The sequence below is a fragment of the Prionailurus bengalensis genome, chromosome A2, assembly GCF_016509475.1.
Source record: "Prionailurus bengalensis isolate Pbe53 chromosome A2, Fcat_Pben_1.1_paternal_pri, whole genome shotgun sequence".
NCBI classification, from domain to species: Eukaryota; Metazoa; Chordata; class Mammalia; order Carnivora; family Felidae; genus Prionailurus; species Prionailurus bengalensis.
In genome coordinates this window covers 90,399,777-90,427,587 of record NC_057348.1, presented here as the reverse complement: position 1 = coordinate 90,427,587, position 27,811 = coordinate 90,399,777, and the positions used below count along the sequence as shown (strand labels likewise).

The window sequence follows — 27,811 nt, the reverse complement described above, 5'->3', positions numbered from 1 at the left end:
GTTCCAAAAAGAAACTGTATAAAATTCAGTAAAGTTGTGTCAACCCCTTTTAAAACAGAAAAATATTAAAATCTAAAGTAGAAAATCATAACAAAATTAATGGAATGAGGAATCAAGTAACAGAAATGACAAGCAATGCTAAAAAATGCTTCTTTCAAAAGACCCATTAAGACTAACAAAATATGAAAAGATAAACTTACAGCAAAACTAAAAGACAAAACCATACTGGAAATGAAAAACATGGGGCCTAAATAGAAATGCTACAGAGAGTAGAGAACTAAACATTATGAAAATTCTATGGCAATAAATTTGAAAACTTACATAAAATGAACAAACTCCTAGAAAAATTAAACTTACCAAAATAGACTCAGGAAGAGAAAGAAAATCTAGTAAGCATAGACCATCAAGAACATTTAATAAGTTATTAATAATTTTCTCACAATGGAAACACCAGGCCCACATGGCTTTATAGGTAAATCCTACCAAACAATCAAGATAATTTTGATTTTTAAGCTATTCTAGGGTATAGAAAAACAGGCGGGACACTTCTTCATTCTCTTTATTAGGCTGACATAACCTCAATAACAAAACCAGACAAGGACAGTTTCAGAAAAGATTTTTCAGGTAAGCTCATTCGTTAACATAGATCCTCTAAGTCCTTAAAGTATTTTAGCACAATGAACCCAACAATGTATAAAAAGGTTAATAATCAATGCAAAAAGTGAGCTTATTCCAGGAATACAAATTTGTGTTAATTTCAGAAAAAATTAATTATTAATTATAAGATTTATGGAAAAAATATAAATATAAATATCAAGTTTGGTTTTGCTGACAATTTGATAAAAGAAAATATTTAGCAAGGCTGCCGCTTACGAAATCAATATATAAAGTCATTTATTTGCGTTTCTATAGAAAGTTCGTAACAAAGTTTACAAGTTCTCATTTACAGTAACATCAAAATTAAAAGCAATAGGACTAAATCTTAGGCAAGTTACCCAAGTCCTTCATGGAGGAAAACAAACTATCAAAAGGCATTAAAGAGGAATTCACTACAATGGAGGGCTATACGACGTTCTCAGTAGCAAGATGAAATACTATAAAGATGTGAATTCCCCTCAAACTGATGCACAGATTCAATGCAGTCCCCCCAACAAATCCCAACAGTTTCCATTCTCTGCAACCTGATTCTAAATTTATAAAGGAAGAGCAAAGAGCCAAAACTAGCCAAGACATTCATAAAGAGACTTGTCCCACATTTATCTATACTTGTGCAGGTATCAACAAACAGAACCTGGGAACATATTAGAAAACCTAGAAACAAATGTGTGGAAACTAGATCTGGGACAGAATGGACATTGTACATTGGGAAAAGACTGATATTCCATAATGATGCCAGGACAACTGCCATCCATACAAAGTAAAACAAAAAACCCCAACAACAGTGAAATCCTATCTCACAGCTATGGGAAAAAAAAATCAGTATGAAAGGCAAAACTAAAACTTTTATGTCCTTGAAGCAGAGGAGGAGTACCTTAAACAACCATGCAAAATATAAAGGTAAAAATGATTATTTTTATATTGAAAATTAAGAATCTTTTTTCATCATATGAACCCTAGGGAGAAGGAAATGCTAGGCCACTGAATTAGGACAAGATATCTACAATACAAATGAACAAAAAACCCATTAGTAACCAGCATACATTAAGAATGTCTAGGGGCACTTGGGTGGCTCAGTCAGTTAAGCACCTGACTCTTGATTTTGGCTCAGGCCATGATCTCAGGGCTTGGGGAGATGGAGCCCCACATCAGGCTATGCGCTGAGAGCATGGAGCCTGCTTAGGATTGTATTTCTTTTCTTTGTCCCTCACATATGCGTGCTCGCTCGCTCTAAATAAATAAATAAATAAATAGTCTAGAAAATGAAAAAGAACCCTATGGAAAAACTGACAGAAAATACAAATAGGAATTTCAAAAAGGAAACACTAAAAATGGCTACTAAGCATATATAAAAGTATGTAATCAGAGAAATACAAATTAAATCCATAATAAAATACCACTCACACCCATCAGATTTTTACATATTAATAGCAAAAAACCTAAAAAGACCCTAAATGACCACTGACTGCACCTGGGTAGGTATTTATCCTAGCATAATGAAATACAGCTAAAAAAATCAACAGGGAATGGATCACAAAATCACAACAAACAACAGAAATCAGTTAACACTCAGGATAAATCTATTTACATAAATTTCAAAAAGAAGTAAAATTATACTGATATGCATTATATACATTCTTTTGAATATGTAAAATTTCAGAGTAAAAAGTCTCTAAATTTTTTTAAATTAATTTTCTTTTTAAAGTAATCTTACACCCAACATGCACTTCAAACTCACGACTACAAGATCAAAAGAGTGACACACTCTACTGACTGAGCCAGCCAGGAACCCTAAGTTTCTAAATTCTAGAATCGAAATTTTTCTTACGCAGTTTCAATTACGCAAATAATTAGGCCTAATATTTATAAGCCTAAGTATATGAAAGGCAATGTGTTGCAGGATGACCATACAGTGAGATGGAAAGATTTTCTTTTTCTTCTGCTGGTTTTTTTTTTTCCCCAAACTTGTGACAGTTACTTTCATTTATCTGACATCTAATTAATTGGTTTAAAAATGGCACCACAATGTTCTTAAACAGCAGCACATAATAAAAACCATGGTCAAATATCAAACAAATTATCTTTTCCCAAGATCAGTACATCTTTGTGGACATTTCCTATCTCTGCCAATCCATTCATTATTCTCCCAGTTATCCAAAAATAAAACATTCTGAAGTTATCCCAACCCCTCATTTTCCCTCTTCCCCAACATCCAGTCACCAGGTTTCCTTAGAGATTACCTGCTTATCTGCCCTTTCCCTGAAAATTCTTCTCCCACCACCATAGTTTAAAGTCCTCACTACTCTCATCTGGTCAACTGAAATGGTCATCTAAAAGCTCTCAAATTTCAGTCACATTCCCACCCTTTAATCCCTGGAAGCCAACTACTCCAATCCCCTAGACAAGAAACCAGCGTAATTCCCAAAGTTCAATGTTGTTACTGTTCGTCATTGCCTTATCTAAACCTGCAACATTTTTCCAGGTTTTTCCATTTTAACTAAAGTGTATGTGACCAGTGGACAACTTTAATACACTTCTAGATACATTTTCAATGGTCACTGCCCTTGTGTTTCTCTTAAAAACAAACAAAAAACCCCAAAAAACTAGTTTGCTAGGAATAATCTTTACCCATTAACAAAGAAATGAAGTGTTTCACTCTTTACAGTTCATAAAGCTTAGCTTGGGAAGAGTACAGCTTAAAATTAAGCTTTACAATGTGGATATTCTAGGCAGCAAATGTATTTATAATAGTGAAAAATAATATAAACCACCTAAGGATCAAACAATAGAATGGTTAAATAGATACTGTATTCCTCCCATTCCCAAACAGTGCTAATGGTCTATATTTCAAACATGCACTAACTCCTTTACAGGAATGGTCAGCAAATCTCTGGAAACATTTCCTTGAGAAGAGCACAGATCTACTCCACCAATTCCTCACTTAACTAAGTTACCAGTTTTTCTCATTTTCCTATAGGAAAGAGTTCTAATTTTTTGGACTGGATTTCAAAGTCAAGTTTCCAGAGGCTAATTAACTCAGTTCAAGTTAAAAGGGCTAATTCAACGTGCTCTGGGTTTCATTTCTGATTCCTTGCTACTCAGCATTTACTCATGCTGTTCCCTCCAGCCCTATTCCAGTCTAAGTTCTATTTCTTAAAGATTCTGCTCAAATCCTTGATCTTCCAAGTATTTTCCCTAACTGTCCCAAACCCTAAAAATACACTCTTCCTTCTCTGATTTCATGCAGAATTTATCACTCACATGGTACAAACCCTTGTGTTGGTCTTCACCTGCTTTCAACACTCCCAAATGAACTGCTGGCTTTTCAAACACCAGTACCATGTGTTATAGGAATTCCTATCTCCAGTGCCTCAAAAATACTGTGTTCGAGAGACATTTACTGAAGAGGATGACTTAGCTAACATATAAGCCTCAACAGGAAAATGAACTAAATTATCCATTTTTTTAAAAAAGGGAGGACTGTCATGTCAGAAATTCACTCAAAGAAGAAGATGTGTATCTTAAGCTTTAGACAATACAAGCTTAAACTCTTAATTATTAGGTTGCTTGAAAAGACAGGGCTTTAGGGTTTTGAGAAGCTGTGAGGATTTTGTCTAAACTTTTGGTATTAACTAAAGCAGTAAAACTATTTTAAACTAAGAATTCAAAATTTGTTTAAAAACATACCATAATCATACACCTTACAATTATTAAGCCAAGACACATATTAGCCAATCATCCATTATAAAAATTATGGAAAAGCTCCTAATAAGTACATACAATATGATGCTTTGATAATTTTGCAACTGGAAATGAAAAAATTAGTGAAACAAAAATATGCCATAAGATACCTTTAGATAGCGTTCAATATTGTTCATCAAAATATCAATTTCCTCCTTAGACCACATCCCCTGTTTCCATTTATGTCCTTTAAAGGAAAACAAATAATATTATAGAAAATGTTATCCTTCAAGATGGATAAAACACTAAAGATTTGCTTTGTGATTAAATAAATTATCTGTGTGAATAAAATGTAGCTAATTTGTCCTTCATCTGAAATCTGAAAGATCTCCACGTAGTTGCTTTTGTAACCTCTGGTTTTTTAAAAAGAATACATTCAATCTTACTAAATAAAGACAGTAAGAAGTGAAAGACGAAAAAATTATTACTTCCTATCAGTTATATTTCTTATTCAATAATAAAAGCCTGCTAAAAAAAGGCATGAGAATTATAAAAGCCAAATCATGCTCCAAACTTTCTGAAAAATTTATCCAATGCAAAAAATAAATTTTATGGGCAAAAGAATGTGCACAAAAGATTCTAGGACAAGGTAAACATAATCCAATGGATACCAAGTGAATAATACATTCTTAATGAGTATTTACTATACAGTGGTTGAAAACAATCAATTTACTTACTTTTGCTTCCTTTTCTTATTTCAGAGTGGCATATCCATGACCTGCACTTTGTTGTAGCAGTTCCCTAACAATCCTTATGAACTCTGCAGCACTATAAAACACTTACTTTAAGCCGCTAAGCTGCCTATCAGACCAAAGTTAGATCTCTGAAAAGACTGGTCTTCCCACTCCCATGCAGTAACTATACTGTCTTTTAATGGACATCTGTTTATAATTTGCTGCATGTCAGAGAAATGATCAAGCACTGAAAAACAAATGTTGGTTTCATGGTAAACTCAATTTCTGTAACTACTCAATCACAACTATGAAGGCCCAATCCAAAATCCTGATGACTACCAGATCTTTTTACCTCCATTTTTTTCCAGTGGACACTAAAATTCACAATATAGCTTACCTTTGTTAGTCAGAGAATCTTTATCTTCTTTAGTTGTAAACCATGCTTGGCTAACTGCTGAAACTTCCTCATTACCCAAGGGAGATATTTCATCTAGTTGCTCATTCTGTAGAATCTTGAAGATGTAAAAGTAGAAGAAAAAAAAAAAAAAAGTATAGCTCGATTTAATACCCAATCTGATTCATCTTTGTGTGCAATACTAAACATTCTAAAACTCTAATAATACAGAATTCATTTGTTTCAGATATAGTAAAAATATATTCAATTTATAGAAAAACAAATTTTTTTTGCTGTTCTCATGGCAGTATGAAAACGAAACTGCCTGCATTAGTAAAATGTGACCTTCATTTAAGCAAGTAACTCTGTACTAGTGGCTTAAATTTTATAGAATAGTTAAGATTCCATTATGTGACTGAATTAATATATCTGAAGCCATCTGTATATTCATATATGTAAAATGAGCTCATACATACAATAAAATGGAAATGTTACAGATGAGTGTCACGGTTGTTCATGTCCTTATAGGTTATTTGTTGCCTAAATATTTAGTCATCTGTAATGTACTCTCTTGCTAAATTTAAAGAATTAACAGGCTAAATCAAAAGACATTGCAAAATCACAGTCTGCTTATAGTTCACTGACAACTTTGTTTTAGCCAATCTCGAGAGTTGGTTCCTAACCTCATTAATATACCTTCTTCTCAAAGAAGTATATGGTATTATTTATTATTATTATGGTAAAAATAATCTTCATTGAATAACATGAAGTTAAAAACTAACAACTTTATTGAGAACTTTATAACTCCAATTTTTTAGTATATGTGCTGCTGAAGCAAGCATGAGATATAATTCACACACCATAAAATTCACCCTTTATAATATAAAATTCAGTTGCTTTCAGTGTATTTATCCAACTGTCACACCAGGTACATTTTCAACTACAGATATACCTAACCTAGCAAATTCTGCAGGAACAAAGCTGCTTAAGAGAGTTGGTCTTGGGCTAAAGACAGATATAGTGTGAGTCAGAAAGATCTGGAAACAGTGCTACCATTTCAGGCATGACCCCACCTACCATAGGCAGATAAGAATAGGAGGAAAGTCACATGCCTAGTGACCACTCAATTCCATTCGGTCTCAGACTAGATTAACTAAACTATATCACTGGCTGGAGGTAAATCCTAAGAGATTGGACTATTTCTTGAATAGACAGAAATTGAATTTCTAATTTCAAGAGGAACTGAAATCATCCTACTTGGAAAGAGAGAAGCTGTCAGTGAACAAACCAAGCACAATAAATAGAAAAGCCACGTTTCCTTTGTCACCTACTTTATTTTTCTATTTGGGGGTAATGAATATATTGTATTTATTAAAGTGTTTTCTTAAATCCATGGGCAAAAAGCTAGAGTCACTGGAACAAGTATGAAAAGTTTTGTAACCCTGCATTTATGTGTCATACACTTTAGATTTTTTCTTTTAAAGATCAAGAGGCTACCTTTATAAAGCTGAGAATGGAGACAGACTAGACAGATAATGTCTCTTGTATTCTGAAGAACCCAATTATCTAAGATTTGACACAGAGGTTACTGTGATAGAGACTGCTGTGAAAAGACCTTGATACAAACAATATCTACTGTTAAGAAATGTAATGTAGAAAATATTCTTCTGAAATGATGTTCTCTTATATATTAACCAGTTGCTTAAAAGAATAAAATCATCATTTCCCAGAGTGAGTCTAAATACACAGGCCACTCTATGAACTTAGGAATACACTTGTCATGCTAATTAACTGCTCTCTTTGGACAAATACCTAATGCCTTTTGGCTTAAATTACGCTGATGAAGAATTACAATTATTACTTAAGTCATATAATGGTAAACATGTAAAAAGCCATCAAATGAAGCCAACAATTATTGTATTTTGGAACTAATAATTAACACTGTCCATAACAAATGAGTTAAATGAGGATAGTAGGAGACATAGTTACCTTAAATGTTATCTATCTACAGGTAGTATGTAGATATTAAGTTTTACATTATTTTACCTCCATTTTCACTACTTTATGTAGAAGCTTTTTAAATTACTCAGATATGTTTAGTATACTTTTTTTTTTATACTTGTGATTTTTTTAGAGACAGAGCTTGAGCAGGGGAGAAGGGCAGAGGGAGAGAGGGAGGGTGGATGAGGGAAAGGGGGAGGGAAGGAGGAAGAGAGAGAGGAAGGGAGGGAGGGAGGGAGACGGGAAGAGGGGGAGAGGGAGTGAGGGAGAGAGAGGGAGAGAGAGAGGGAGAAAGAGAGAGAGAGAGAGAGAGAGAGAGAGAGAGAGAGAGAGAGAATATATCATAAGCAGGCTCCATGCTCAGTGTAGAGCCCCACTGGACCCTGATCCCATGATCTTGAAATCATGACCTGAGCCGATATCAAGAGTCGGACGCTAAACCGACTGAGCCACCCACTATAGTGTTTTTTGTTTTTGTTTTTTAAATGCAGCCTTTTTGACTTGGCTGTAGGGTTTCATGCCTATAACATACATTGACTTAGGAATGTAAATCTAAGCATTTTACCCACTAAATGCCTCTTGCAACCACAAAGCACTGTATATATTGGGAAATTTTTTAGTTTCTAATCATTTTTCAAGATAGTTCCATTGCTGAAATGGGACAGTATAGTAACTACCATAATATGTGAAATAGCTACACCTGCTTTGACACAGAGGACAGAGCAAAAAGCAGACTATTTCTGAAATTTTAACTATGCTTTCACTCACAACCTAACGGTATTCTTATGAAACAAATATTAGAAACTATTACAATTTTTTCATTGACTAAAATGGTTAATAATAAACCAAGAGGCTACTATGAAATTATAACTCACTAACTCTTAAGAAATAACCCAAACGAAACAACCCTATAATTTGTCTAACACTGCCACTGCTCAATCTTTTAACAACTAGGTTGTGAACCAAATCACCTATGAATACACACCTATTTGTACGGTGCTGAAAACGGAATCTAAGTGGGACTACATAGTCTTTGAATTGGAAATGAATTTGACAAGCCCCATTTTGAAGAACGTGCTCTATTGCTTCAGAGAGCATGGAAAAAATTCCTGTCCAAATCACCCACTGAAATATAAGAGCAGATAATGAGAATCTCTAGCTGGGCTCAAAGCTGTTTGAAGTACATGAAAGACTCACTCCTCTAGAAATTCAGTCATCCTGGAACCACTGTGAAGTTCCCTATTGAAAAAGGCTCACAGTGCACCCACTTGAGATATCCTTAGTCCTTGATGTTATATTATCAACTTGTAATTCTTCTACCTAACTGAAGAAGGCTCACTGTCATGCTTCACATAAGATAATGATGTAACGTCTCTACTGTCTACTTTAAAAATACTTTATTAATTAAAGAAATGAAACAAAAGGACAAGATACTAAAAAGAAAGGCCCAATCAGCCAGAGATATAAACTTACAAGTAAAAGAGATTTAAGCTCCAGGCTATCTAAAAGAGCAAAGGATTCTATTACTTTTGGCAGAAATAACTCATACGAAACACAGAAGTTCACATAAAAAGAAAGCAGTAACCCCTGATTGTTATCCAACTTCTTAACTCAGGGTAAAATGTTATCTAGTCCTGCAAACACCAAAAGGTTCTACCTGAGCTACAACTGTCATAATTAAAATCCGTGTTAAATAACTAGCTTCCATTCATATTAGAACAGAGAACACATGTAGCCTTTCTAAATCAGTCACTAGAGAGAAGTGCTGGGTAACACTTAAAAAGCTTTATATCAATATCTCATATAACCGGTAAGATAAAATTTAAAGTTATTTAACAGCTCAAATGAGTTCATTCCATGTAGCTAAAGAATACACGTGCACCATCTGTTTCAACAGATGTGAACCACTATAGGGAATGAATTTTAAAATTCTATCTTTGCCTACTATTGTGAGATTCATACAAGTGGGGACTGGAAACCTGAATGAAATAATAAATCTTACCTCAATTCTGTCCTTTGTCAGACAAATTATGTTCTCATCATTTTATCACCTAAGGTATGTGTTAAGGATAATCCTCTTGCAGTCAGTAAAAAGACTCACTATACCTGGATCTGTGTCACAGTTCCCTCAGTAATCTCATCATCTGCCACCTCTGTGGTTGCAGTCATGGTCACCTCAAAGCTCTGATCATTTTCTGAAACTTCAAGAAGAAAGAACAATTCAATTCCAATATAATAGCAAGTTCTAATTATTAAAAAAATAAAATCCATGGGAAAAAATACATGACCGTCTAATTTCCTAGCACATTCCTTGCCAATTAAGTCTATGTCTATAAAGATACAGATATATATATATATATGTTTAAGAAAAAGTCATTATGCACCTAATACACACTAAGTAATGCTCTGGGTGGTGGGAAGACAGCAGTGAGCAAATAAAACAGAATTGTGCCCTCATGGTGCTTATATTCTAGTAAGGAAGACACGAAATTAACATATTATGTTGGGTGTTGATAAATGAGAAAAAAGTAAAGCAGGAAAGGGAATGTACTGGGGGGAGGAGATTGAAATTTTAGTTAACAGGAGAAGAGAAGTAACCCAGACTTGGAACAAAATGGGAAAGGGAGCTAGTCACACAGGTATCCTAAGAAAGAGCACTTCATGCAGAAGGAAAGCCATGGGCAGAGACTCTGAGATGGGGGCACATCTGGACTGTTCAAAGGGATGGCAAGTAGGATAGTGTAACCAGAGGACTGGCTCTGTGAGAACTTGTAGGCTAATGGTAAAGACTTTGGCTTTAATTCTCAGATGGGAAACGACTGGAAGATAAAGAGTGATATAATCTAATTTTTATTTTAACAGGATTACTTTGGCTACTAACAAGAAAACAGCCTGAAGGGTGGCAAGGGCCCGGTGAAATCACTTAAGAAGATAACTCAATAATCCAGGTTAGAGAAGTCAGGGACTTGGCCCAGGGCCAAAGGCAAGTGAGGATGATGAGCGGTTCAAACTGTGGATATATTTTGATATGAGAACCAACAGGATTTGTGGATAAACTAAATATGAAAGAAATTGACAACAAAAGGATGTTATTAAAGTTTTAAAAATCAGAGCTACTAGAAAAATGTACCTGCTATTAATGAAATGGGAAGATTTGTAGAAGCAGCAAATTTTAAAATTTAAGAAGTTTCATGGGTTGGTTTTAAACGCACTACTTTGAGATACCTACTAAACATCTAGGGTTAAGATTAAGGTTGGACTGGAATAAATCTGAATATGATCACAAGAGACAGGATTTAAAACCACCAATTCTAGGGAATGAGAAAACAAAACAGAAGCAGCAGGCTAAGAATGGAGTCCTGGAGCACTCCAATTAGAGACTAGGGACATGTGGACAGGTCAGCCTAAGAGACTCAGAAGGCACAGATAGAAAGGTAGAAGAAAACTAGAAGAATGGTTCCCTGAAAGCCAAAAGACATTATTTCAGAGAAGACTGATAAATATTCTCAGAGTAATAAATATTGTCAAAAACTGTGGATAGATCAAGTGAAGACAAAGACTAAAACTAAAAATTCATCACTGGACTTAGCAACAAGATAGTCTCTGGAGACCTGGGAAGAACAATTTTGGTGAAGTGACAGAGATGAAAGCCAGACTGGAGTGGGTTTAAGGAAGAATGGGAGAAGAAATGGAGGGAAGTATATGGATTCTTTCAAAGTATTCTGCTCTAAAGGAAAGAGGAGAAGTTGGAGGGGAGCCCAAAGTGGGCTAACAGGACTTCTTATTTTAAAGAAGAAATTATAGTAGGTTTCTAACACTGATGGGAACGATCCAGTAGAGAATGAAAAGCTAATGATTCACGTGAGAAAGGAAGAAATCCTCCAACAATGTCCTTGAGTAGGTAGAAGGGATGGGATCTAGTAAAGTGAAGGGCTGGCCTTAGTGAGAAGAAAAGATAGGAACATACGGACACAGATTCATATGGACAGATTCATTTGTAGTGGTGGAAACTGGCAGAAATTATCTTCTGACTACTTCAATTTTCTCAGTAGGGTAGAAGCAAGGCTATCAGTTGAGAGTAACAAAGGTAGAGAAAATACTGGAGGTTTTAGGAATGTATGAAAGTCATCTCTGAGTGGGAGAAAAAACCATTCATTTGTTAAGTGTGGCGTGACTGGCAGGCGACAGTATGAGCCCACCTCAAGTTAATGATCATGAATTTAAAATAAGATCATTCAGCTTGCTTGTGCTGTTTTTCAATTAGCTGTGCCAGTATAGACATAAATAGCCAGGCATATTTAACCAGGATTGTGGTTTCACTAAAAACAATGAAGTGAGAGAAGGAAAAAAAGGATTTGAGGGTAAGTGCAACAGTGATTATAATGATTAATTATGAGCCAAACCTGGTAGGGAGGAAATAAAAGATGGAAGTGGAAAAGGAACAATGAAAAAGTGGTTAAGATCAGTGGGTCCCTGAGGGGCAAAGGATTCCAAGTGTTAGAGAGGATTAGAGAAAGTAACCTGGAAAGAAAGGAAGTATTGGTAAAAAACAAAGTCTGAAGTAGATCACAAATGGACTCCACTTAACAGGTAATACCAAAGGAGGTAATGGGACTAATTAATGAGGTAGTATGGAGAACAAAAGGCAGAAGAGGATAAAGTATTGCAACAATCATCTAAATGAATAACCACCAAGAGTTGTAACTATGAGTAGGGAATGGAGAAAATGTGGTGGCAGACAGTAACAATAAGAAGTTGTAAGTGATTTGGAATGATTAACATGAGAGTTAAGATTTTTTTAAGGAACAAATTTTTTTTTATCAGTTTTATAAAGCATGTAAAGAAAACGTGAACATTAAAATGAAATTTGAAGTTAAATCTTTAAAAACTAGTATTTACCTCCATCAAGTCCAGCAAACAACGACTTGCCCATTCAGTCAGTCCCAGATGATGGTGATGATACAGGACTTCATTTTTTTACGTGACTTTTTAATGGAGAAGTTTTCCTACGTTGATTTTATCAACATGCTTTTTACAAATCTAGGGAACAATACTTCAAGCCCACTTTTCACAAATTTAGTACTACTGTAAATATTAGGCTCTAGAACATTCTCCATATGTGATGATGCTCTGACCCCACAGCAAGTAGCTCAGGTCAGTACGTCCATATGATCATACCCAGTTAAGTGAAAGAGGGTGTGAAGGGTTCAGTGTGACACCGTACATAGAATATAAATAGCAAATGGACTTTGAACCTACAGTCATGATCAAGGTACTCAACTTTACCCAAATGAATTACCCAGTCTTAATTTATGTCTAAATAATCCCTCAAAAATTCTGGCTTAATAAAATATTTTCATCTTATTTTATGTCTTGGGGACATAATGTACAGCATGGGGACTATAGTTAAGAATACTCTATGGTATTCTTGGAAAATGTTAAGAGAACTTATCTTGAAACTTTTCATCACAAGGAAAAAAGTGTTAACTATGTGTGGTGGCAGATGTTAACCAGACTTATTACGTTCATTCCACAACATACACAGATACCAAATTATCATGTTGTGCACCTGAGACTAATATGTTACATGTTAATTATATCTGAATTCAAAAAATTCTAGCTTGGAAAATGTCCATACAGGATTGTATCTGTATAGACATGCCAATCATGGCTGAATCACAACCTAATGATGGTCAAATTAGAGGAGTTTTAAAAAAATCGTATGAATCATCACTAGGAGTAAAGATCATTTAATTGGAAATACATATGTCTGTCTATGTCACTGGAAGCAATATTAGCAATCTTAACATTAATACTGTCTTTCCATAAAGTCTCACAGTAATCTGAAAATGGTTTCTGTTCAATTGGATAAACAATAAACTCTAAATAAAGAGTACACATCTATGTGTGAAGACAAAGTCTGCCATGATGAAAACCTAATCTTAGTTTTTTCCAACTGGATGAAGATGTGATTGTGCTTGATGCTGAGTGCAAAATCAAAGTTCTCAAAGACCAGAATGCTTGGGTATGACTTTAGGCAAGTTATTGTATCTCTCCGTGCCTTAGTTTTCCTAAAAAATTTATGAAACAGGGATCATAATACCTACTCTACAGCATGCTTTCTCAATGAGGGCAAAATATGCTTGCGTCTAGGAGGGGTGTGTGTGGAAAAAAAGTATCCTCTTTGTTATTAAAACGCTACATACATACAGTACATGAAAACACACACACACACACCAGTGTATCTGTGGCATTACAATTTCACTGGGGAGAGCATGATCAGGAGAAAATGTCTAAAAAAGCTTGGGGTGGGGAGGGTGATAATTGTCAATGAAAAAGGCTGAAAAAATTCAAATAGGCAACATATGCAAAAGCATTTAGAGCCATGCCCACCCATTAAGTATTAGTAAAAAGAGGTTTTTTGACTAAATGAAGAGAAAAATAATGGGTCTAAGTCTACCTTGAAATGCCAACTTGATCTCGCACAAGCTAAATTCAGATTTCAAAAGGGAACTGCGTTCTTTGTACATGGTGACTTACGTGGAAGTGCAACAACTGATATGCAAGGAGTAGAATCATCAATACTCTGATCATCCTCAGAAGACAGACAAAGCCTTTTATGTGGAGGTTCAGTACTATCTTCTGAGTCTATTTCATCAGCTTCTAATGAAACAAAATAAAACAAAAATCTCAAAAATCTTCAAACCAATGAAGAAAAACCCACATCTTCAACAAGTGTGAAACAATCTTATCTATTTGCTCAGTTAACCCAGTTGTGCAAGTAGGACCCCCAACGACACTGCCGTCTCGATCCCCAGTGCAGGGCCTCAGCTCCTACTCTTATGACAAGAACTATGAAGAGAGGTGCTACTTTTTAAACATCACACTTTTGTACTACTAACTATCTGTCTTTCCAAATATTTCACATGCAAAGACAGGGCAGTAGAGGAGATGACTAAACCGACAATTTCAAAATTGTGTTCTAAGAGCTATGCAAGGGGAATGAAGAAGGTTTCATGGGCAGAGGGGAGAGGCACTTAATTTAGACTACAGGTGAAGGTTTCCCAGAGGTAGTGTGTTGAACTGGAAAGAACCTGAATGAACAGAAACCAGGGGAAAATGATTATTACTGGCACTAGGAATAATTATTTGTGGTGACAGTATAGTATGAAAAGCTTAAGGTGTGTTAGGAGAATGAAGACAGCTATGAATTACTAGGACATAGGTATATGAAATGTGGCAGGAAGGGAGGCTAGCAGAAAAGCTGACATGGTAGGAGGCCACCGTTGTGTTCTAAAAACCATGTGAAACTTAAAAAAAAAAAACAACCTTCCTCCACTACTGAGCATCATGACCAAGGTCAATGGCAGTATGAAAGATGAATTAGCAGGGAGACTTGTTAAAAGGCTACTGGGGCCTCCCAGGTGAGAAATGAGACTCTAAACTAAGAAAGGGGAACTTGAGACCAAGGAAGCAATGGACTCAAGAAACAAAATACTATCAACAAGTCTTCATGATAGAATGAATGTAGGAGATGAAAGAAGGGTTTATTCCTACCACATTTATGATCTGGGATACTAAGTAATGAAATTGAGAAAGAAAGAGAGAACCAGGTCTCGGAATTTTGTGAAAGATTTCAGTTTGGAACATGTGATATTTAAGGTGTCTATGAGAAACACAAAGAATTCAGAATAAAGACAGAAATTTGAATCATTTTAATAGGTAGGTGGTACTTAAAATCACAAGTTTGAATAAAATTACCAGAAATTAAATATTGAATGAGAAGAGAAGATAAAACCTAGGTTGAACAAAGATAAACTTAAAGCAAAATGAATATAAATACGGAATAGGTAGAGAAGTGACAACAAAATCACAAGCCTCAGCCTCTTGAATCTTAACTGATTAAGATAATGATATTAAATCTTATTCAAATAGTCACGTAAAATCCTCTTCTACAGATTCTAGAAAAAATTGACAGGATTGCTTTTACATTTTTTAACGTGCCATATACATTGCCGGCACCAAATGATATCAAAGAGAAAGTGTTAATTACAGTTAATCCATCATCTTTGGAGGCCCAATGCATTCTACTTATTTATAAAGTAGCTACGAAAGTCAAAAAAGTTCAAATTTATGGCAAATTAAAAAAATATAAAGGTATATTTTAAAAACATAAAAATATAAATTAAGATTAATTCATAAGCCAAAAAGAGAACTCCCATTTCTATTATCCTAGCCCAAACTGTCAATCAGGGTAATAACGATCAAAGGGAATGTGAAATCCAGAAATCCAGAAAGATCCATAATTACATGTCAGCAAGTTTTCCTACCATTCTGAGGGCAATGAAGAATGAGGTTCCCGTCTGTGTCCTGAGTCAAAGTCACAGAGTTCACAGTTTCTACTGTTACTGTGTCAGAATCCTCTTCAACTGTGCTCATACTCAAATCTACATAAGATTTCAGATTTAAAAAATTACTCCCAAATATGAACATAAAGTAGCCCCCAACTTCCCCCACCTCCCCATAAAAAACCCCTCACAATTTATACATGCTATATAGTGCTCTTTATGTGAAATTCCAATGGCAGTTCAGACTTGAAATTTTTCAAAAGGTTATATCCATGATTCAGAATAAAATGTAATAATCTGCAAGAATCTGCTTCTCTAATTAAAAACCTACAGCATTTTTTTAATGTTTATTTATTTTGAGGTGGGGGGAAGATAGAGAATCCCAAGCAGGCTCCAGGCTGTCAGCACAGAGCCCCACGTGGGGCTGGCTCTCACAAACCGTGAGATCATGACCTGAGCCAAAATCAAGAGTCAGACACTTAACTGACTGAGCCCCCATAGCATTTAGTTTTTAAAAAGACTTGTTTTTACCACATCCAATGAAAAAGACTCTGTTCCAAGTTGTTTCATCAATAAAATATGAGGTCTTATCAGTAAAACTCTCACCACTTTTTATTTACTGGCAACTTTGATACATTCAAATAGTTGTTTAACTTCTGATTCTTTCAGAAAATGGATTAAACCTTTTATCTTAGAAAGCATCAATAAATCTAAGAATTACTTCTCCAAAACACTTTTTACAAGTATTTAAGCTCTATTATTAGCTGAAACTAAGAGCACTAAAAAATTATTCTCATCATCCCCCCCCCCATAATATTAAACAAGTACGTACATTCATCATTGACCAAATTGCTTTTTAAATGGATATAGTGCAAGGCCTTCTTTTGAAATAGAGAACTAATTTTGTTTAGAGGGCCTTCACCTGCTATTTTACACATATATCATTTTCCTCTTGTTCAGACAGACTGAATGATCAGAGTCTCACAGTATAATACCTCATGGCTAACAGAAGGAAATGTATTGAATTAAAATCAAGGGCCTGGCTGAAGTATTCCAGTTAACTTTATAATGTTCAATGAAGTTTTTCCCTTAATACTCAATTTTGTTCTTGTCCACATACTTTTTACCAACTAAACAAGAAGCCGTAAGGCTTAATGTGTACTACTCACTCAGTATTTATTTGGTTCCTATACACAACATATTAGTCTGCTCATATATCTACCATTTATTTAAGTGCATTTTTGCTTGCCAGAAGAACTTAAGATCTATTGATATTTACAGGGTGAAGACCCAGTGATTCGTTCAGGTTTTACTATACAAATCACTGCCTTAAAAGGGCATCATTTTGCAATGATAAAAGACGACAGGTCCCAAATTCAAGATAAATAGAAATCACAATCTAGTTATACCAAAATTTGCAAAACACAAGGTGACATCCTTGGAATAAAGGCAGGCTTACCTAGAAAATAGATGGATCAGGTATAGCCCTTCCCACAGAATCAAGTCGCCTTCCCTTAGACACCAGCATCACTTTCATGTTATCCAGATTGCTTCTCGCCCATATTCCTACCTCTGCAACACTCTGAAAAAGTAACAGCATTACACAATAAGGCTTAATAAGAACAAACAACTGTGTGCTAGCTGTATGCCCAGGACACTCTAGCCTCAATCCTCTGTGATGTCTTAACTAGAAAAAGAATGGCAAAAACCAGAATTCTTTTCTTTTTTTTTTTTTAATTTTTTTTAACGTTTATTTAGTATTGAGAGACAGAGAGAGAGAGACAGAGCATGAGCATGGGAGGGGCAGAGAGAGGGGAGACACAGAATCTGAAGCACGCTCCAGGCTCTGAGCTGTCTGCACAGAGCCCGATGCAGGACTCGAACTCACAAACCGCGAGATCATGACCTGAGCCCACGTCGGGTGCTTAACCAACTGAGCCACCCAGGCGCCCCCAGAATTCTTTTCTAAACAGACCTTTTAGAACTCAGCCTCTAAAAGTATTCCCCAGTGAAAGGCAGAAATGATGAGATCTGTACCTATTAAGTTCATTTAGAGGCAGTTTCTCAACCTCAACAGGCAAACAGTCTCAGAAAAAATAGGTTAAACTATGGTACTAGTTCAATGAACTGTAGACCAAGGTATGTGCAACATGACCCAAGATGTAGAGTGCCACAAATGTTACCAGTAACTGTATTTTTTCTTTGTAACAATTTACTAACACCTCTTTATACATAATACCGTAGTTCATCCTAAAGCATTACAAACAGTATCCTATCTGTGATCAAACCTGCCTACAGATCTGTGGAAAAAAGAAACCCTCAACAGTTGAGCCAGAAAGGTAAATTACAAGCAAGCTCTTGAATGCAATGTGAAACTTACAAAATCTGAAATGATTTTTAAAGGTTTGTTTCAATAAACTCCTCATTATCATCCCAAAGCTTCAACCAAAGAATCAAAAAGTACAGCAGGATTCGAGATTCAAGGGAATGATTCAGCAAAAATTAATGATTAACATTTCATTTTAGCAATGTTCTAATTAGAACTCATCTCCAAGATGGTTATATTTGGAGAATTGCTACTCATAAATAAGTCTGCAGTGAAAAGGTAGAGATCCTACTAGGGTCAACTCCAGTCAACTATTAAATTTCATGTTTTTCTTATTTCTGAATCCATTAAATTTTCTTTAAAAGGTGGTAATACTGAAGATAGAGAAATTCAATTCTAAAAAAAAATCCATAAACTTACCAAAAGCAGAGTTCACTCTCTTTGTGTATGTTTGTAAACGTGTATACGCTACAGTGTACAAGCAACTTATATTTTGCTTTTTAAGAATTAATTCACATTAAAAAGTATGATGAAACCTAACTGAAGCTAGGTACCTAACTGAAGTTTTCTGTATCACTTAGAATTTACACCATATTAAAAAAATGACATTATTTAACAATGACCCTATTGATGGACATTTATGTTTTTCCTAATTTTTCATTTCCTTAAAACATACTGGAACATTTATATACTCTATTTCCTTGAACATTAATGGAAATTATTACATGAAAGAAAAATGACAAAATTTAGAACTTTCTAAATTTTTAAAATTTTACTTATGTATTTTGGGAGAAAGACAGAACATGAGCAAGGGGAGGGGCAGAGAGGGAGGGAGAATCTGTACTGACAGAGTGGAGCCCAATGTGGGGCTTGAACTGTGAGTTCACGACCTAAGCCAAAATCAAGTCGGATGCTTAACTGAGTGAACCATGCACGTGCCCCAAAATTTAGAACTCTTAAGTCACACTGAGACAGGGAAACTGTAAAGGACCTATGAAAAAGAGCTGGTTTCTATTCGTTTTCCTGCTTCTATTTTTGCCAATACCTGCACTCTCACCTTACACATGCCTTGATATATGTCCCCCTTGTAAGGGTCAAGGAGTTAATTATTTCTTTGACGTCTTCCACTACAACTGATAACAACTTTGAAGTGGCCAGGTGAGGTCCTCATGAAAGTTCTCCAAGACCACTGACTCCAAACACCTTGACAAAAGACCCTGGCTCCAGAGGATAAGTGACTTATGGAGGACACCTGAGCACTCGTCCTTGTTTGATCAGTTACTAGAAGCCTGAGAGGACATGTACACCAGGCCACTATCCTTAATAAAAACTCCAGACCCCCCCGCCCCCCCAAGCAAAGATGAGACTCATGCTCCTTTTCCTTTCTGAGTCTCCCAGATGCTCTGTATCTGCTGTCTCCAGTATCTTCATTAAACTCTGTCCTCCCTTCTTGCTGGCTTGAGCCTGATCTCCATCCTGCGTGAAGCTTACAACCCTTTTGGCTGGTCCTGTGGGACCCCTTCTGAGTCCTCTGACCTGGCCTGCCTGCATCAGTTTTCCAGAAATGTTGTTCAAATTTATATCCAAACCAAGGAAGTATAATCTCTATTCCTGGCAACCGTTCTTTTGTTAAAAAGAAAGCACAAAGCAAGAAACAGCACAAGACTTCATTTGATAGGTGCAAAATAGTCACAAGTTTAGCATTTTAATCAATGTCATCTCAGGACCCAAATGAATCCAAAACTCTAAGAAAAAATAAAGGCAGATTTGAGGCAATATGGAGATAAAGTGCGATAACAGTGTAAGAAAAAAGGGAGTCTGAAACAGCTAGCTAGATGCAATCAGTATTTCCTTCTTGACAAGCTGTATTGATTACAGGTGATTCCATGCAGTGTGCGGTCTACCAGCTTTAAATAAGAAATCTGGGTTCGGTTTTTAAAGTTCAGCAACTCATGTTTGAGACTAGTAAATGGTTCTAAGGTGCTGTGCAAATTAACAAGCATATGTGGTCAATCAACAAATATTTATCACATGTCTACTATCTACATGTTAGGCGCTCTCTAGGCATTGGGGATATGGTAGTCACTTTTATTTTTTTACCATCTTGCTCTCGACTCATTTTCCAGGGGTCTCTCCCATTTCCCACCATAGTTAGAGCTACAAGGTCTAACTTAAATATCTTAAATATTATTAATATTTAAGAAACTGACCTGGTTTTACCTTCAATTATTTTTATTAGGTAACACATTTACATGGTTCAAAATTCAAAATATAAAGAGGGCTATACAGTTTAGTCTACTTCCCGTTCCAGTTCCCTGGTCATCCAGCCCCCCTCCCTGTATAGGTGAACTCATCAATTTCTCAGGCTTCCTTACACTTATCTTATGCATTGAGAAGTCAATACAGCCCTTCCTATTCTTCCTACACATACTCTTTTTACAGAAATAGGATCATACTACCAACACTGAACAGTACCTTAAAGGCTACTTTCCACTGCCTCAGCAGCAAGATGAGGAGACATCACTACAGCACACAACTGCAAGGTAGCCAAAGGATTAGCAATGGCAAAGTCCCTAAAGTGGGACCGCTTTGGCCTGTTGCAGGAAAAAAAAAAAAAAACAACCACCACCCCACAGCTGGTATCGCAGAGGCTTTCCATAAAGAGGGAGAGCAGTTGAATTGAAGGTTGGAGATAAAGACTGGGGCAGATCTCACAAGGCGTACAAATCCTTGGACGATTTTCAGTTGAGGAATATAATTTACATTTTTAAAAGATCACTTAGACTGCAGTATGGAGAATGGATAGGTAAGTCAGAAGAGATGAAAGCAGTCAAAGGAAGGAGGCTGGAAAAAGGATATATTTTGGAGGTAGTGTTGACAGGATCTGCTGAATGAAGAGATGATGGAGATTAAGAGAAAAGTGAACTATCTCAAGCTGTTTCCTAGGCTTCTGGCTTTAACAGCTGAGTTTGGGGGCGCTTAGATATATTTCATCACGTATTTGCATTACTACTTGTATGAATAAAGTTATAAGACATTCAGATGAAGATATTAAGTTGATAGGTGGAAGCTGGAATTCAACAAACAGGATTAGACCTATCAAGACAAACTTAAGTTGGTGGCATGCAAGTACTTTTTAAACAGAAGATCACCCAGAGAGATCGTGGTACAGAACGCTTATAAGGGAACATTTATATTCGCATTTAAATGATAAATATATTTCTTTTCATCTAAAGCTCCCAATGAGTGAGAACCCTATTTAACGTAGAACAAAAGAACAACTCTGGATCTAGTGTTTAACACAGAATTCAAAGAAATGAATCCTTCGTCCTACTTCATTCTGGTATTGATGAAAAGTTCTTATTCAATGGATTATCTTAGACTGGTGTTTTCATCAACTGAATCTACATACAGGTATAACTCATTTTATTACGCTTCACAGAAAAGGAGTTATTTTATAAACTGAAGGTTTATAGCAATCTTGCATTAAGCAAGCCTATCCACACTATACTTCCAACAGCTCACTCAGGTCTGTGTCACATTTTGGTAATTCTCAAACTATTTCCAACTTTTTCATTATTACAGTTGACCTTTGAACAATACATATTTGAACTGAATGTGTCCACTTATATGTGGATTTTTTTTACAATACAGTACTGTAAATGTATTTTCTTAGCCATGTTTTTCCTCTATTGTAAGAATACAATATATGATACATTTAACATACAAAATGTGTTAATTGACTGTTATTATTAAGTCTTCTCGGCAAGAGTAGGTTATTAGTAGTTTTGGGGGAGTCAAAAGTTATACATGGATTCCTGACTGCCCAGGGGGGCATCACCCCTAAGCTCCCATTGTATAAGCTCCCAAGAACTGTATACTGGCTGTGGCCATCTGTGATCAGTGATTAAGACTAGTTGAAAGCTCAGGTGATATTTTTTAATATAGGCACATTGAATATACATACAATGCATGTGTATACACATTTTTTTGACATGCTATTCACGTTTTTAAATGAACTACCGTAAAGTATAAACAGAACTTTTTTTTTTTTTTTTTCCAACGTTTATTTGTTTTTGGGACAGAGACAGAGCATGAACAGGGGAGGGGCAGAGAGAGAGGGAGACACAGAATCGGAAACAGGCTCCAGGCTCTGAGCCATCTGCCCAGAGCCTGACGCGGGGCTCGAACTCACAGACCGCGAGATCGTGACCTGGCTGAAGTTGGACGCCTAACCGACTGCGCCACCCAGGCGCCCCTAAACAGAACTTTTACATGCACTGGGAAACCAAAACTCATTTGACTTGTTTTATTGCAACCTTTACTGCAGCAGTATGGGATTGAGGCTGCAGTTATTTCTTTTTTAAATATATATATTTTTAAGTTTATTTTGAGAGACAAAGGGGCAGGGGGTGGCAGCAGAGAGGGAGGGAATCCCAATTTGCACTGATAGTGCTGAACTTGATGCAGGGCTTGATCCCACGAACTGCAACATCATGACCTGAGCCAAGATCAAGCAAGAGTCGATGCTTAACTGAATGAGCCACCCAGGAACCCCTCCTCTGTAACGTTTTTGTGATGTTCTTCCAAACATACTGTCACATCTTTTAGAACTTTTTTGCACTTATTTTTTTCGTAGTATTTTTCACTATGTCCACTTACTCTTCCACAGCACTTTTAATGGGTCCTTAGTATCTAAGTTTATCTAACCACGATCCTATAAATGAACATTTTTCTTTGAGGTCATACTATTATAAAGACCTCATACTGACCACCAACATACCGATCATTGCATATAACTAATGCCTTAGGACACGCTTATAAGTGGATTTGCTTAGTAATATTTAATAAAGACGTGTTTGAAAATAATCTGAAAGAATAAACCTCCTTGCTAATTAGAAAGTCTTAGTGGAAGAGAATAATTAACAAATACTTGTATCCTCAACATGTGTACACAGCGGGCTGGCAGAACAGAAATCTGCAGAATATTGATTTTATTCAAGATAGGAATAGGGACTTGAGGTTGAATGCTTCGGATTGTTGTTCCAGGCCCATGGGGATTTGCTTTTCTGTACACTTTGTGGAAAAGTCTGAGAAGCAAAGCTACAAATGAACATAAAGCATACTAGACTAAGGTAACAAATGATCACTAATAGCTGAGTTTTAGTGGCAAAATATAGCTGTATGCCATATCAATAGTTGTTTGTAGAGTTTATTTTAATAGGCTTTAGTCACTTACGCTTCGATTTTAACTACGGACAATTGAAAACAATGTCTAAGAGATTTCTGGGCAACATGGTTCATTTCAAGGTGTAGCATTTCATACCTGGTCTGGCAACAATGTTGCTTATTAAAAAGAAAGAATATTTTTTACCCAGTGCATGATTTAAGAGCTTATAATATGTATTTGGCTACATTTAAAAATTTTATTCATTCAAAACTGAGCACTTCATGCAAGGTACCATTAGAAGCTCTTTAAATGATGGTAAATAAAGATCAGTGTTCACAACCCACTGCTGGAAGAATGGCCTGACAACAGTGTACATAGCCAAAATGACAGCTAAAAAAAAAGGGAATGTGTAAATAAATAAAATTAAAAACTGTTCATAAAGGGGTCTCCAGTGTGCCTTTTCCTGACAGCTTCTGGGATTCAGTCATGGAAGGGAGTATCTTCCCACAAACTTGAAGCAGCAGACATGTTAAACAGGTTCCTTCTTTTATTTATCATTTATCTTGATGGAATCAAAACAAAACCAAAACCTATTTGTGATTTCTATTACAAGGATCTTCTTCACAAAATGAAAAAAAGAGGGGGCGATGATACGAAAGCACACACAAACATTTAATATATCTGTACATTTAGCATACTTGGCACAGTTTATCATTTTCTCAGGTCACTTCATATCCTTTGAGGACAGAAAAAGCTTTGGAACTGAAATTACAAAGCATTTAAAGGTACAGCAATTCAAAAACAATTCTTTTATATGGGGGAAAAAGTGCTGACGATTAGGGCAGTAAGAGAAAATTGACTATTAAAAAGAAAACTCCATTCCAAGAAGACAGATTACCATCTCCTGTTAAATAAGCAGCCTCTAAGACATTAGAACTCTTCCTAAACTTCATTGCTATTCGAAACTTTTGACGTCCCCTCAACAAATGAAAGTGTGTGTTCAGTGTGATCTAGGACCTCAATACTTCAAAAAACTTCCCTGCCCCACTAAATTTTTAACATCTATGTGCCAGGTTGTAAATCCCTAGGGATGCTCGTGTTTCACATTAGTGCATTCATCTTCACAGGTGTTAACTTAAGCCAATGTACTTAATGGAGCATGACAAAAGCAACTGCTTATCATAATGAGAGGTTACTGTCAGGACATACAAATTTATTACAACGTTAATAAAAACTACAGGGTCTGTAGATGTTGGAGAGATAAGTGAAGTGAATAAAAAGAAAGGCATTATGTGGGGGAAGGGAAGGACTAGTTTTGTTGTTTTTATTTGAACAGTAACTAGCCATTTCTAACCTTACAAATAGGCTTCTCTCTCTCACTGCCTCAGGGTGAAAGGAGATAAACTTGCCCCATCTTTAAAGAAAAAGAAAAAGCCAGTAAAGAGAAGTGAACTTAAAAAAGACTCAAGGGGATATGTCTTCTTTTGATATAATTCTATCAGTAATCCTTTTCCAGCCACACTCTGCTTCCCAAGATCGAATCCTAATTCCAAAATGTTGTGATTGCTTCCTCTCAAAATGCTTTTAAAATCTCAACATTCTGAAATACAGAGTATATATTTATTCATCTAACTGCTCAAAGTATGAACTTAAAGTTCTAAGCAAGAATGCAATGCCCAGTACTTACTGATTAACTGTAGATGAAGACAGGGCAATAGCATTTTGGCTCCACCATCTAGCTCAACTGCAATCAATTAAAGAGATTCACGCAGAAAATGCAGATTCTAGATCAGTCCCCAAAAGCATATTTTGGTGTGAGCCTATCAACTAAAGTAGTAAAAAAAAAAAAAAAAAAAAAAAAAATTAGCTTTTTGGTGGCACATAAGTATATGGAAGTAAAAATAATGAGATAAAATTATCACAAAACATGAAATGTATTTTTCTTCGTAACTGTATACAATTTTTCCCCCTGACAAATTCAAGCTGTTTTTTTGCCCCTGGTGAATGAAACACTCTCACATCAAATTTCACACCCTGGCAATTTTTTCCTAAGGCTGAGGGATTTAATTTTAATTTTTTCTTAAAACTTAACTAAATTTCTGTATCTGAGCCTAATAAATCATCTCTTATCACTACACCTTCTTAGTAAAACGCTACGGTTTCGGCATATTATCACCAGAGTCTTTAAATGTTACAGTGGTGGTAATTACTCAAATTACTAACCAGAAAACAGTGATACTAAAAAGCTGGGAACAAATTTAAAGCCAGCTCACAGAAAGAATCCTAATGGGAAAATATGAAAACCTTTGAAAAAGAAAAAAAATTTTTCCGTTTGTAAAACTTTCAACACAATGGAAGAATATTTTCTTACTTAGACTGCAGCTTAAACGCTATAAATGGTTAATCGTCTTTCACGAATTAAAAAGTATAATTAGTACAAGATCAAAAATTTCGAAACGGTATATTCTATGCTGACAACATTGCATATTCGAAAGTCACCCTACAAAATACGCATTTTATCGGATGTCCCAACAAGCTGCCTCGCCTGTCAGGAGGAACACAGACGATCAATCAAGTTATGAGAAAAGCAACCACACACTGCATTTGAATTTCCAAATTCAATCATGCAAAGTAGAGATAAGTCCTGACTTATATGTCATGTAATTATAACCCTCCCCTTAACTTCACCGAATATTTTTATTATAAAAATACATGCTGTATCATTCAACTGCATACAACGGCACTTGGCCACCTCTACTGTCATATCTATGCCGGAGAATGGGTCAAAACAAAGTATATTTTTAAGGACAAGAAGATTAAAAAATTTAAAAACTCATTCAGAACTCAACATATGACGATTACTACTTTGCAGACGCATTTTACTGTTCTCGGCTCGACTAGGGCACTCTCACTCGCAGTTAGTCCCTGCCCCTCCTTCTTAAAAGAGCCTGACATATTATGGCCAAGCAACCCCGATTCCCTCGGCACGGGCCTTGAATAGCAGAGCTAGAATGAATCCCAAAAGATGGAAGAGTCTAAGACGCAAACAAGGTAAAAGAAAAAAAAGGGGGAGGGGGGACAAGACCCGCCCAACTCTCTCAAGCCCACCTCTCCTTCAATGGACTACATAAACCTGAAAAGGAAATAAACAAAAAAGGAACACCAAGAGAAAGCAACTAAGGCTCCCTTACTCTCTGCATTCTCGGGCCCAATTCTCTACCGAAGCTCTCGGCCCACCCCACCCCCAGGGGTCCCGGCGCCATTTAGCTCCTCCGAAGCCGCCGCCATTTTCCGCCCCCGCCGGATCGCTGCTGCGCCTCGGCGGCCGCTCGCTACCCCACTCAGTAGCCCGAGCCACTGCCGCGGGCCGGGCCCCGAGAGGGAGGCCCTGGCCTGAGCGTGCGGGAACGGCAGCTTCAGCGTCACGAAGGCCCAGCTCCGACCCCGCCCGCGGTGCCCGGGCGCCCAGAGCCTGCGCCGGCCGGCGGGAACAGGATGGCAGCAAGGGGGCCGGACAGGCTCCACTGGGCGGAGCGGCCCTGGCGGCGGTTGGGACCTGAAGGTTCCATCGCACTTACTTCCTGTTTTGGGTCCGGGCACTTTGGAAGAACCAGGATGGAGGCTCCAAAAAATACCAGGATGGAGGAAGCAGCCACGGGCAAGAGTGGCTGCAGCTGGAGTGAGCGAGCGCGACAAGCCACCGGAAACGGAGCTACGGCCGCGCCCCGCCCCCAGCCCCCGCACGCTCCCCCTCCCGCGCTCCGCTCCCTCGGGACTGCTGTGTCTGTTGGCTACTCGCGTCACTTCCGACCAAGTCGGAGCGCGAAAAAAGGTCTCGGGTAATTGGAGCTTCGGTACCGTTCTGGGTAACGTTCGTTTGTGGTCCGCAGCTTCTCTTTTCCTACTGGGAAACCTCGGTACTGACAATTCCGCTGCTGATGCTGTAAAGAAGGCCCATCTTTCTTGGGCGTAACTGTGGTCTTTCTGGCTCTGGTGGCAGTGGCGCCCCGCTGGCCGAGTTTCATAAATTCGCAGAGCTCAGAGCGGAGACAGCCGGGTGTGGAACGGAGTGAATGCCGTGTCTAGATGCAAAAGAAAGTTGGAAATTCTGTGTGGCCCTTCACACTTAGTTTGCGTTGCCCTAGGCGCTCGGTGTGAGGTGTTCCCTCTTTGGGCGTGTGATGTTCTGGTCAAATGTATCCTTTGTGAGCGAAGGAAGGTGCTACTATAATGCACAGTCCGTCTTGAAGCGTAGGTTTTCTAAGCCAGCTGCTCTTGAGTAAGTGGGAAGCTTTTAGGAAGGACCTAGACTCGGACCGAGCCCCTAGACCAGCCTTTTAGAAGCTCTATGAGACCCTGGCAGAGATTTTGTTTGTAGAGTTTTAAGGCGTTGAAAATCTTTTGGTGTAGTGGTGTGAAACGGCTACAACTCTGTATGATTCCGAACTCATTTTACTTGTTTATAAAACTAAATACATTGTAGTCTTTTTTCTGTATTGG

General features: G+C 37.0%; 1 protein-coding gene across 5 annotated transcripts in view; it reads right to left on the bottom strand.

Moving 5' to 3' along the window:
- Positions 1–27,056, bottom strand: part of DMTF1 (cyclin D binding myb like transcription factor 1) — a 44,957-nt gene extending 17,901 nt beyond the window's left edge. The window contains exons 1-8 of one of the 5 annotated variants that reach the window (XM_043588741.1): positions 26,890–27,026; positions 24,999–25,138; positions 17,275–17,397; positions 15,798–15,914; positions 14,008–14,130; positions 9,574–9,668; positions 5,470–5,584; positions 4,509–4,585 (exon numbers count right to left, since the gene is read on the bottom strand). In XM_043588741.1, the coding sequence (XP_043444676.1) occupies positions 4,509–4,585; positions 5,470–5,584; positions 9,574–9,668; positions 14,008–14,130; positions 15,798–15,906 (519 nt within the window). In that variant the 5' untranslated portion in view covers positions 15,907–15,914; positions 17,275–17,397; positions 24,999–25,138; positions 26,890–27,026. Of the gene's footprint in view, positions 1–4,508; positions 4,586–5,469; positions 5,585–9,573; positions 9,669–12,366; positions 13,360–14,007; positions 14,131–15,797; positions 15,915–17,274; positions 17,398–24,998; positions 25,139–26,502; positions 26,828–26,889 lie in introns of those variants that run through there. The other 4 variants (XM_043588742.1, XM_043588740.1, XM_043588744.1 and 1 more) reach the window with 4 other exon arrangements.
- Between the last annotated feature and the right edge of the window lie 755 nt (positions 27,057–27,811).